This window comes from Hyperolius riggenbachi, chromosome 1 (genome assembly GCF_040937935.1).
Source record: "Hyperolius riggenbachi isolate aHypRig1 chromosome 1, aHypRig1.pri, whole genome shotgun sequence".
Classification (NCBI taxonomy): Eukaryota; Metazoa; Chordata; class Amphibia; order Anura; family Hyperoliidae; genus Hyperolius; species Hyperolius riggenbachi.
In genome coordinates, this window is record NC_090646.1 from 292,606,105 (window position 1) to 292,619,393 (window position 13,289).

At 42.5% G+C, this 13,289-nt stretch overlaps 1 protein-coding gene across 3 annotated transcripts in view; it reads right to left on the reverse strand.

Annotated features, from left to right (window-relative positions):
• The window catches only part of B4GALT1 (beta-1,4-galactosyltransferase 1), a 311,629-nt gene that overhangs the window by 151,426 nt on the left and 146,914 nt on the right, over positions 1-13,289 (reverse strand). For 2 of the 3 annotated variants that reach the window (XM_068233724.1, XM_068233723.1), the window contains exon 5: positions 969-1,091. The exons of the other annotated variant lie outside the window; for it this stretch is intronic. In XM_068233724.1, the coding sequence (XP_068089825.1) occupies positions 969-1,091 (123 nt within the window). The remainder of the gene's footprint in view (positions 1-968; positions 1,092-13,289) is intronic. 3 annotated transcript variants of the gene reach the window in all.

The window sequence follows — 13,289 nt, forward strand, 5'->3', positions numbered from 1 at the left end:
TCTGTTCTGGAATGTTGCAATCCATACTCCCCCTTCCCCCCCTCCTTCCCCGCTTTTTAGACCCACTTTGCAGTTTGAGCTATAACTGAGGCCCAGTGCACACCGGGCGGATCCGCCGGCCGAATCCGCCTGAAAATCCGCGTGGCTAATGTATCTCTATGGGCTGGTGCACACCGGCGGTTTGAGGTTTTTAGCAAGCCGCAAACGTGCCTCTTGCTGCACGTTTGCGGTTTGCTAAAAACCTCAAACCGCCGGTGTGCACCAGCCCATAGAGATACATTAGCCACGCGGATGCTGATGCGGATGCGGCCGGCGGATCACATACAAAATCCGCTCGGTGTGCACCCAGCAAATATCGGCTCTCTGCTCCCAAAACTGCTAGCGTTTTGACGATCTGCTAGCGGTTTTGGTGTGCACTGGGCCTAAGATATAGCAAGCAGTACTGACAACAGGGTTTCTCAACAGAATGGAAAGTTGGTACCTTTTTTCAAGTAGAGAAAGAAGACTTTGGGCTGACCAAGGAATGTTGTTTATCTCTGCTGGATTTGTGCAATGCTTAGTTCGTGCATTACGCAGCCTCTTTCTTAGCCTAGTGCTCCTCTCTGACAAACTGCAGGTATTCTACAGGATAAGTGGAGCTCAGGGAAGTCATTGCTGTGATTGTCAATTAGTGTATTTTATTAACTGATATGGACACTGTATTTGTATGGGATTTCCTGCAAGGGATATATGAGTCCATGTGACATACGTATTTGTGTTCCAACAAATGTCCCTATCGCCTAGCAGGCCGTAAAGGCTGCTTATCAGAGATGGCTCTGTACAGAGTTTCAGAAGGCTGGTTAGATCCACATACAGTTTTTCCAAGGTGCCTGTACTACACTCAAGAATGGAAGTACTAAGTAAATACAATTTTAATAAAGGGCTACCATATCCTTCCAGAAAATAATTGTTTCAACATAATATCATACCGATTGTATATGTCATCATCTTCGCCACCCCATCCCCAGTAATTATTTGGAAATCCATTGATTGTTTGGAATTGTTCCCTGCTTAAAGCAGACACCCCTCCAAAAAACTGGTTGTATGGTAACCTAAAGAATTAAAGAGAAAAAGTACATTATAAAAGCAAAAGTAAAGCATGATGATTAGTGTATAACAGATTTTTAGAACGCAAGTCCATTTTGCAAACATTAAAAACAAAAACCCAATTTTTATTGTGCAAACATTTCAATGATCAACTAAAAGACAAACTAATAAATAGAAAAGAGTTTTACAAATGACCAGTAACCACTGGCCATACAGTGCACTCCCAACCCGGCCATCTGCTGTAATCAAGCTATAATATATTACTATAAGTTTCCGGCCTTCCTCCTAAGAGTCACCCAAACACCTATAGAATATAAAAATTTAGTGTTTTTCCATTAATCTCCAGGACAGGTCCACCATGAGACGACATAGGCTCCTCCCATGAACAGGAAACGTCCAGCTAGAGTACTCTATAAATTTTAGTCCAACCCCAGTTGACGTTTCCTGTTCCAGGGAACAAGGGTGCTCTAGTCGCTCGCCGGTCCGTCGACCAGGTGTGTCAGGGACCCGTTTGGCGGCGCATGGTGGACCTGCCTGGAGAGGTGTTAAGGTCCGGTGGGAGAGAGGCTGGCTTTACCTTCTCCTAGACGCTGTCCTGGCTGCCTGAGATGTGGTGGATTCGGAGGACACGTGCGGCGTCTATGATTCCCTCTATGCGGAGGCTAATGGCGCGCCGGAAGTGATGCGGGAAGTCACACAGGCCTCCAGAGGGAAGGTTGCTGATTTGCCTTCAGTGGCGGCGTTCCAGTGACGTACTTCCGCCCTTACGCAGCGTCACTTCAGGTCGTGCTGGTGAAGAGACGCCGGAAGCCCGCATGGTTCGGCAGTTCGTATTGCGGACGGAGCGGGATGGACGCTAAGCAGGAACCGGGAAAGGTAAGATTAGCGGAGGCTTGGGGACCTTTATGGTATGAGCCGTACGCCTTATGCCACGTCTGTACTGAGGTCTGTGATTAGTTATGTGACTTATCAGTATGATATTGAGTCAGCTTAGCGTCTGATCTGAGGTCTGTACGAACCCTAGACATGGCTGGATACATATATTATGCATATATATGAGGTTTTGTATAGCTTGGGCATAGTGTGTGTGTATATATGTGTGTGTATGTGTGTTATATATATATATATATATATATATATATATATATATATATATATATGCCAGCATAGGAGGTCAGTATGAGGGCCAATATAGATATGTATGACATTGGTGTTATATCTTGGATTGAAATATATTTTTCCACTATATATTCAGGTGTGGGATATTTTATTTCAGTTTTGTAAATTACCTCAGTTAGCTCATACCTTTTAGGTTCAGGACTACTTATCACTTTCCGATATATGCTCACCAGGGTGTTTTGTCTCTTCTTATCAGAAAGACTGGTGACACTATGTTTTCTGTGATTGTTTGTTATAGGGCGCAGAGTCTACTGACCCTTCAAGGCCAAGGAGGCGGTGCCCGCTCTGTGATGCGAAGTTGGCCCATACTTATAATAAGCAGTTTTGTCAACCCTGTTTAGTAAAATTAATACAGGAACAATCAGGGGGTTTAAAAGAGGAATTAATGTCAGCAGTAAAGACAGAAATGGCTGAGACAATTAAATAATTAAGAGAAGTTTTTTCCTCTGCTATGTCCCCGACAACAGAAGCGGTTATCCCTGGTACTAGTACGACCACATCGGCCGTTGATGTACCAGATACAGAGGAATCACAGCCTGTTAAACATAAGACTAAGAGTACAACTTCTACTAAAAGACATAGTATCTTCCTCTGAGGAAGAAGAGATGGAAGGAGAGGATGAAGATAATGATGAATCAGATGCTTCTTCCAAGAGTATTGAAAGCCAGTCTGAAATCAGGAAGGTTTCCAGGTTTAGATTCCCAGCTGATGAGACGGAGCAACTTATCTTGGCAATTAATAAGACCCTAAATATTGAATCTAAGAGATCTGAAAAAATATCTATACATGATAAATTGTATCAGGGAATGGAACCAATGGAATCTTTGACATTCCCTATACATAGATCTACAAAGAATACTATATTAAGTCAGTGGAAATACCCGGATAGGAAGTTGTTTGTCAAAAGGATTTATGAAGAGATTTCCCTTTACTGATGCAGACGTCAAGACTTGGGATAGATGTCCTAGGCTTGATGCAGTATTTTCACAGGTCAAGACAATGAATTAGCCTTTGAGGATCTTGGGTACCTGAAAGACCCACAAGACAAGAAGGTGGAGTTTGCCCTTAAAAAAGCCTGGACGGCAGCAGGGGCAAATTTTCGACCAGCAGAAGCCACAACATGTGTAGCAAGGGTATTATCCCTATGGGTGAAGAAAGTAGAGGAAAAGGTGGAAAAGGGAGCTTCTAAGGAAGAGATTCTGGAATTATTAGAAGTAGTATCCAAGGCTACAGACTATATAACTGATGCGGCAGCAGAGATTAGAGTGAATGCAAGAACTTCGGCATTAATTAATACAGCAAAGCGGAATCTATGGATAAAAAACTGGGATGGCAGTCAAGCCTCAAAAGCGAGAGTATGCAATATACCTTTTGATGGAGAGCTACTGTTTGGAACACAGTTAGACCAGATATTAGAAAGAACTTCAGATAAAAAGAAGGGATTTCCAAAGAAAAAGTTTATACAGAACAAGAGATTCTTTAGAAGAAATAGACAGGAGAACAAGGATAAACCTCAGCAGAGGAGGAAACCTTGGGCTATTAATAGAGAGGGAACGAAAAAGAATTTTCTTTTTCGGAACCAAGACAATCAAGAAAAGAAGTGACGCCAGAGAAAAGGTTGGGGGTCGTCTAATGGGATTCTTTTCCCAGTGGACGAAAGTAAGCAAAAACTATTTCATCAATCTTATAAGCCAGGGGTACAAGATTCAGTTTCAATCCCTTCCAGCGAGAAGATTTATTTCCACTCCGCTACCGAAGGAGAGAGAGAAAAGACTAGCCTTGCAAAACATAATAAAGTCGATGTTAGATGAAAACGTGGTTGTGCCGGTTCCAATCAGTCAAGTACACAGGGGATTTTATTTGACTATATTTTTGGTAAAAAAGCCGACGGGAAAGTTCAGGTTAATTCTAAACTTAAAAACATTGAACCCCTTTGTGTCTTATCAAAGATTCAGGATGGACTCAATATTCTCTGTGAGAAACTTGTTAACCCCAAACTGTATGATGACAAAAATAGACTAGAGGGACGCTTATTGGCACATTCCAATAAGAGAGTCATCTCAAAAGTTCCTCAGATTCGCAGTGAAAGCAAAAAAGACAGTTCAACACTTTCAGTTCACTGTCCTTCCTCCCTTCCATCTTCAGCACCGAGGATCTTTTCGAAAGTAATGGCGGAGGTAATAAAGTACTTCCATGCAGAAGGAATTCTTATAATTCCATATCTAGACGATCTACTGGTAGTGGCGGAGTCATACCAAAAGGCAGAGGAACATACAAAGAAGGTGCTAGATCAGTTACAGATCCTCAGATAGATAATAAATTGGGACAAGTCAGTCCTACAACCAACGTCAAAGATGCAGTTTCTAGGAGTCATAATAAATTCAGAAACAGAGAGAATGTACTTAACAGAAGAGAAGATAACAAAGTTGAAGGCAGTGATACAAGACTGCATAAGAGATCCAAAAATGACCATAAGACAGGTCATGAAGGTGTTAGGTTTCCTAACCTCAACATCACCAGCCATACAGTGGGCAATGATGCACACAAGACACTTGCAAAATTGGATGATGGAGGTCTAGAACAAAAGAACAAAAGACAAGACGATTTGGAAAGACAAGTGGAATGTCCAATAACAGTGTTGAAATCCTTGGAGTGGTGGCGAGTGCTCACCGAGGGCAGATTGTGGACAATACCAACGCAAAAACTCATCACGACAGATGCGAGTCTTCTAGGATGGGGAGGGCATCTGGAAGGAAGGATGTTTTATGGCCTATGGCCAAAGGTAATAAGAATCCAATCGTCAAATTACAGAGAACTAACAGCAATAAAAGAAGCATTGACGAAGAGTGTACAGATACTAAGAGGTCACCACGTTCAGGTCAGAACAGACAACACCACAGCAGTGGCCTATATAAATCGACAGGGGGGTACAAAGTCAAGAAGACTAATGGACCTTGCGATGGAGATATTAACAATAGCAGAGGAAAACTTCCTATCATTATGGGCAATACACCTGAAGGGGTCGCTGAACAGTATGGCAGACTTTCTAAGCAGACACAGACTATCAAATTCAGAGATGGAAATATCAAACAGGGTGTTCAGGAGTCTAGCCAAGCAGTGGGGTCGTCCTCAGTTAGATATGTTCGCAAACAAGTTGAACAAGAAGTGCAAGAGGTTTTACTCTTTGAATCCAAACGAGGGAGCAGAGGCAGTGGATGCGCTCAGTCAGAAGTGCACATTCGAAAGGGGTTATGCATTCCCAATACAACTAATTCCTCGAGTTTTACAGAAGTTGTTACAGACCAGAACAACAGTAATCATGGTAGTTCCGGATTGGCCAGGGAGAAGCTGGTATCCACTTCTACTAAGGATGAGACTGGAAGGTCCAGTGAGGATTCCACACAGCGATGTAATATCTCAGGGGTCAAAAAGAAGTGGAAGCTCCATACCAAATCTAAACCTGTCTGCTTGGCTTCTGAGAGGTCTCCTTTGAGAAGAAAAGGAGTTTCAGAAAGAGTCATCAGTACATTATCAGACTGCAGAAAAAAGGTGACAAGGAAGATATACCTAAAATATTGGAAGACTTTTAATATGTGGCAGGAAGAGTCAGGGTTTACAGGTGAATTAGTACCAACAGTTCTAGAGTTTCTACAGGATGGTGTGGAAAAGAATATTTCTCTACTTTAAAGGTGCAGGTAGCAGCAATATCTACCTTTCTGGATGTAAGGTTAGCAAGGGACCCCCTTATCATCCAGTACTTTAAATCGATAGAAAGGAAAAAGCCTATAGTAAATAGAAGAGTTCCCAGTTGGGATTTATCTTTAGTTTTGATGGTGTTAAAAGGAGAACCTTTTGAACCCATATCAGAGATTTCTTTCAAATTACTTACAATGAAGATTGTGTTTTTAATAGCAATTACGTCCGCTAGACGTGTAAGTGACTTAGAGGCCTTATGTTGCGATGAGCCTTTCTGTGTGATACTTAAAGGAATACTATCGATGTATGCATTTATTTTTAAATGCTGTATGTTGTAGCACACATTAGGGCAAGTACTAGGAGCAATTTGATTCCCCACACAGCTGTTCCTCTCAGCTGTAAAATCCTCCATCAGTTTTGGCGTCAGTGTTGGATACAAAATGTATCTAATACTTCAAACTCTGGATTGGGGTATAGATTCTAACCCCCCTGCTTGGTATCAGTTTGAATCAACCTCAATTTCTCCTTTCTATTTATCATCCTTGGTCTTGGTTGCAGCTAAAAAAGATATAGCAGCTCTTTCTGGCAAGAACAGGATTGTATCATCACTAGTCACATTATGGATTTCCATGGCTACTTCATATAACCTTATGTCCTTTCCCTCCCCCAGGACTTCTATTTTTGGTAATCCTCGATTTGTTCCTGCTTTTAGGAACCCTCAGATGTTTTCCTGGTGGAGAGATAAGGGCCTTTTTACGGCCAACAAGTTCTGGATTAGGGATGTCCCAGTTACATTTAATATGCTTCGATTTGGTCAAGAAGCCCCCTTGGAAGAGGCGTTTAGATTTTGTCAAATTAAACATTATTTTGTATCGTTATTTCCTTCCTTTCCAATGTTTGAACCTACATCTTTTGAAACACTTTACTTCGGGTTTGCCCGTCGTAAAGGTCTCATTTCTTTGTTGTATGCATTGCTGTTGGGACGTGAAAATGCGGACAAAATGCCATATATGAGGGCCTGGGAACAGGAATTGGGAATTCAGCTTACGCAATATGACTGGTCCCTTATTTGGACTGCAGTCTCCAAGGTGGTAAAGTCAAATATGGTGAAAGATACGGCGGTTAAGCTTTTGTTTCGGTGGTATTATACCCCGGTTAAAATTCATAAAATGTATCCCTCAGCCTCTTCATCTTGTTTTCGAGGTTGTGGTATGGAAGGGTCTTTGGTGCATGTTTTTTGGGATTGCCCTCATGCACAACGTTTTTGGGACTCATGGAAAAATTTAATACAAGATGTGTTCGGTTTTCCAATCTCTTTGACTGCCCCCCAGGCCCTTTTATATATGGCTAATGATGAAGTTCCTGGAAGTTTCCGGCCCTTATATAGATACATGTTATTGGCTGCCCAATGGTCAATAGCCCTCCAGTGGAAATCCACTGGTTTGGAGTTAGCTTTGGTTACTCAGCGTCTTGACTTGATGATGTTAATTGATCGAGTCTATTATTATAGTGTTGAGAATATAACAAGATTTGATCTTATTTGGGATGCATGGAAAACGTATAGACAATCTTAGTTCCCCTTGGACAGATGTGTGATGGGTTTCTATTTGTTTGAATGCCTCTGACATTCGGGACTCTTGTGTTTAGACAGGATGTTATTTTTCTTTTCCCTTTTTTGTTTTTTTTATTTTTCTGTTTGTTTTTATTTTGGGGTTGGTTTTAGTTTAGAGGTTTTTCTTTCAGTCAAGAAGAGCAACGTACTATAGAACTTATTAGATTGGACTGATCCCTAGGATCTCAGTAGGAGGCACTCTTGTGCCCCATTTCCTAGGTTGAACGGTATGGACATTGGTATTTCGCTCTTCAATATTATTATTCTTTTTTTGTATTTGTTCTGCTATCTCTAGCTTGTTGTTGTATTTGCCTTATTGTACAATAAAGCTCTTTATAAAAAAAAATGTATCTAATACTGAGCTCCCAGAGGGCTAGACCATGTCTCTGCAAAGGGGAGATGCTATCAACTCCTCAGTTTATAGTTTAATTATCACCTTGCTGAAAGAATCTTGTTGATATGGTGGTAAGGGGTTAAAGATTCTAGCAATGTGTGTTTATTATCTTTGCTTCTCTTTACTGATAAAGATACTAATAATGCTAATTGTAGACAGTGGTCTGCCCCTCTCAGCAGCTTGTAAAGTGGATGCAGCCTGGAGGGAATCGCCTCAAGCAGGCAGCCAGTCTGAGTGTAAACACAAACTAGTGTTATAGCTAGTTATATTCCAGCAATATTCCAGCTCATTTAGTTACCTGTTACCACTTCAGATCAGCCTGTTTCTCCTCAGGTCTCCTGCATGCTGTGAGTGACACAGTGAAATCTATTTGTGAGCTGTGTGACAGAGTAACCAAGTAGCTCAGGGTGACCCAAACTACTATGAGCTGTGTGAGAAATGAATTTTTAAGCAGGGATAGTGAGAGAGAGACCTGGGTGAATAAAGTGCCCCTAGCACTAGTGGTAATGTGTACACTAATATAGAGTATTAAAAAAAAAAAAAAAAAGTCGTTTCAATCGATAGTACTCCTTTAAGGATGAAGTGATATTGAAGACTTGTGAAGAGTTCCTTCCAAAAGTAGCCACAAAATTCCACAGATCACAGGAGATTGTGTTACCGTCGTTTAACCAATTGCCGACCGCCTTAAGCCAATGGGCGGCGGCAAGGGCTGGGCCCGAACGACCGCAATACGCCCATCGGCGGTGGCGGGCGTGGTTATGCGGCGATCGCGTCATTCGTGATGCGATCAGCCGCCGGCGACTGGCTCCGCCCCCCTCGCGCTGTAACCCGCCGGCCGTTCGGAAGCGCAGGCAGGTTACTAGCACCCGGATCGCCGCACGGATAGTGTATAATAGGCTTTGTAATGTATACAAAGCCTATTATACAGGCTGCCTCCTGCCCTGGTGGTCCCAGTGTCCCGAGGGACCACCAGGGCAGGCTGCAGCCACCCTAGTCTGCACCCAAGCACACTGATTTCTCCCCCCCTGCCCCCTGATCGCCCACAGCACCCCTCAGACCCCCCCCCTGCCCACCTCTCAGACCACTGTTTACACCCAATCACCCCCCTAATCACCCATCAATCACTCCCTGTCACTATCTGTCAACGCTAATTTTTTTTTTAACCCTAAACTGCCTCCTGCTCCCTCCTGATCACCCCCCACCCCTCAGATTCTCCCCAGACCCCCCCCCCCCCCTTCCTGTGTACTGTATACCTCTATCCCCCCTGTAATAACCCACTGATCGCGTGTCAATCACCCATCAATCACCCAGTCACTGCCACCCATCAATCTGCCTCTAACCTGCCCCTTGCGGGTAATCTGATCACCCACCCACACCAATAGATCGCCCGCAGATCCGACGTCAGTTCACCTCCCAAGTGCAGTGTTTACATCTGTTCCCTACCCTTAACACCCACTAATTACCCATCAATCACCCCCTATCACCACCTGTCACTGTTACCCATCAGATTAGACCCTAATTTGCCCCTAGGGCACCCAATCACCCACACCCTCAGAATGCCCTCAGACCCCAGCCCTGATCACCTCGCCAGTGCATTGCTTGCATCTATTTCCCCCCTATAATCACACCTTGAGACACCCATTAATCACCTCCTGTCACCACCTGTCACCCCCTAGCACATCTACTCATCAGATCAGGTCATAATTTGCCCCGTGTGGGCTCCTGATCACTCGGCCAAACCCTCAGATCCCCCTCAGACCCCCTTCCGATCACCTCCCCAGTGCATTGATTGCATCTATTTTCCCCTCTAATTACCCCCTGAGACACCCATCAATCACCTCCTGTCACCCCCCTAGCACTCCTATCCATCAGATCAGGCCCAATACAACCTGTCGTGTAAGAGGCCACCCTGCTTATGATCGGTTCCACAAAATTTGCCCCCCTCAATGACCACCTGTCATCAAAATTTGTAGATGCTTATACCCCTGAACAGTCATTTTGAAAAATTTGGTTTCCAGACTACTCACGGTTTAGGGCCCGTAAAATAACAGGGCAGTATAGGAACCCCACAAGTGACCCCATTTTAGAAAAAAAGACACCCCAAGGTATTCTGTTAGGTGTATGACGAGTTCATAGAAGAGTTTATTTTTTTGTCAAAAGTTAGCGGAAATTGATGTTTATTGTTTTTTCACCAAGTGTCATTTTTCACTAACTTGTGACAAAAAATAAAATCTATGAACTCACCATACACCTAACAGAATACCTTGGGGTGTCTTCTTTCTAAAATGAGGTCACTTGTGGGGTTCCTATACTGCCCTGGCATTTTAGGGGCCCTAAACCGTGAGGAGTAGTCTAGAAAACAAATGCCTCAAAATGACCTGTGAATAGGACGTTGGGCCCCTTAGCGCATCTAGGCTGCAAAAAAGTGTCACACATGTGGTATCGCCGTACTCAGGAGAAGTAGTATAATGTGTTTTGTGGTGTATTGTTACACATACCCATGCTGGGTGGGAGAAATATCTCCGTAAATGACAATTTTTTGATTTTTTTTTTACACACAATTGTCCATTTCTCCCACTCAGCATGGGTATGTGTAAAAATACACCACAAAACACATTATACTACTTCTCCTGAGTACGGCAATACCACATGTGTGGCACTTTTTTGCAGCCTAACTGCGCTAAGGGGCCCAAAGTCCAATGAGCATCTTTAGGCTTTACAGGGGTGCTTACAATTAGGCACCCCCCAAAATGCCAGGACAGTGAACACACCCCACAAATGACCCCATTTTGGAAAGTAGACACTTCAAGGTATTGAGAGGGGAGCATAGCGAGTCCGTGGCAGATTACATTTTTTTTTTTGTTGCAAGTTAGAAGAAATGGAAACTTTTTTTTTTTTTTTTGTTACAAAGTGTCATTTTCCGCTAACTTGTGACAAAAAATAAAATAATTATGAACTCACCATGCCTCTATAACTGAATACTTTGGGATGTCTTCTTTCCAAAATGGGGTCATTTGGGGGGTATCTATACTATCCAGGAATTTTAGCCCCTCATGAAAACGCTGTAACTTTTACCCAATCCAATAAATATACACTGAATGGGTTTTTTTTTAATCAAAAACATGTTTGTCCACATTTTTCGTGCTGCATGTATACAGAAATTTTACTTTATTTGAAAAATGTCAGCACAGAAAGTTAAAAAAAAACATTTTTTTGACAAAATTCATGTCTTTTTTGATGAATATAATAAAAATTAAAACTCGCAGCACCAATCAAATAGGACCAAAAGAAAGCTGTATTAGTGACAAGAAAAGGAGGTAAAATTCATTTAGGTGGTAGGTTGTATGACCGAGCAATAAACCGTGAAAGCTGCAGTGGTCTGAATGGAAAAAAAGGCTCTGGTCCTAGGAGAACTTCAGCCTAAACAAACAAACTGTCATTAAGTTACATTAGTTATGTTAATTAGGATAGATAGGTAATATAACTTTTTACCCACCCTGTTTTAAAAGAACAGGCAAATGTTTGTGATTCATGGGGGCTGCCATCTTTTTGGTTGAAAGGAGGTGACAAGGAGCAGGAGACACAGTTCCAACTGTCCTGTGTTCTGATAACCCCTCCCAGCTGCACACGCTAGGCTTCAAATGTCAAATTCAAAGTGTAAAAAAAAAAAATTGCACCAAAACAGCAGAACGAGAGCAACAACATCAGAAATCCCATCATGCTTTGCACAGCATCAGGGGAAAAAAGCCCGGGCAGTTTTTTTCTGTGCAGCTAAAAATGAGGCTTGGATAAGAGAAACAAAGTTCTGATGCTGTGAAGCTGTTATAGAAACATCAGGCCTTTTCAATGCTGCTGAGTCGATTTTTAGTCCGGAGGTTCACTTTAAGGGGCGAAAAGACTGTGGTCCTCAAGTGGTTAATGAAGAACCAGGTTTGGATGTTAGGAGATGCCTTATATGCTATCTAGACAGAGTAGTGGAATTTAGAAGATCAAGAGCCCTGTTTATCAACACTTCAGGTGCTACAAAAGGCATAAAAATGTCAAAAAGAACAATAGCGAAATGGATAAAGCTTTGTATAGAGGAATCCTATAAGCTTACAGGAGCTACTATGACAGATACAGTTTGGGCTCATTCAGCTAGGGCTGCTGCCACTTCATGGGCTTACAGAGCGGGTGCTATGCCAGAAGAGATCTGCAGAGCAGCTACGTGGACAAGTCTAAGCACCTTCTCAAAACACTACAGGGTGAATCTGATGTCTGCAAGACAACAATCATTTGGGAGAAAAGTTCTGCAGGCAGTCTGCCCACCCTAAAATTGGTAAGATTCTCGCTCATCTTCTCATGGTGGACCTGTTCTGGAGGTTAATGGAAAAACCAATGTTAGTTACCTGGTAACATCCTGTTTAGTAACCTCCAGGACAGGTCCGTAACCCACCCTAACAAGGGCATATATGTATGTAAGTGGATATGGATATGTATATGTATATATATATATATATATATATATATATATATATATATATATTTTTATGTGATATGTATGGAACCCCTTAGTAGATTACCAGTTCTTGTAGTTGACTGGGGATTGAGGGGTTGGACTAAAATTTAGAGAGTACTCTATCTGGACGTTTCCTGTTCCTGGGAGGAGCCTATGTCGTCTCATGTTGGACCTGTCCTGGAGGTTACTAAACAGGATGTTACCAGGTACAGTAATTAACATTGGTTTTGAAGATGCGCTTCCCTTATATAGATCTCACAGATCTCCTGACTGGAATATTGCACAGTCTCCACAATCCACACCAACCAACCACCATCAGTGTTTTTTAAAATGAAAAACCGATCCTCTGGCCACTCTGTGATACTCCCAAGCACCACACCAGACCTCTAGCAATGTGAATGCTCACCTTTTTTGTACGTCATCTTAGTTACATGACAGCAGTATGCTCATAGGGCTGACTCTCACACCCATCTCTGGTTCCCCAGACTCATTTTGTATCCACCTCTTTCAAATCCTACAAACTGACAGGACTCCCATAGCATAAAAGCGTTACTTTATTGAAAAAGTATGAAAGAAATTCACTCACAAGGATCCTTAGTAAAAGTTGCTTATCAATTTTGAAGAATTCTCTCCACCTCACACACACTGGTTTTGTCCAGCTACAGGCTCAGATGTTGTCTGGGAATCATTCATCCAAGTTTGTCTACAAAATGGTTAAGCGCCTTTTATTAAGGATCCCTGCGAGTTAATTTCTTTTATAAGACAATGTAGAAAGAGAGTGACCGTTCATTTCAGATTGCATAAGGGCCGGAGGACCATTTTTT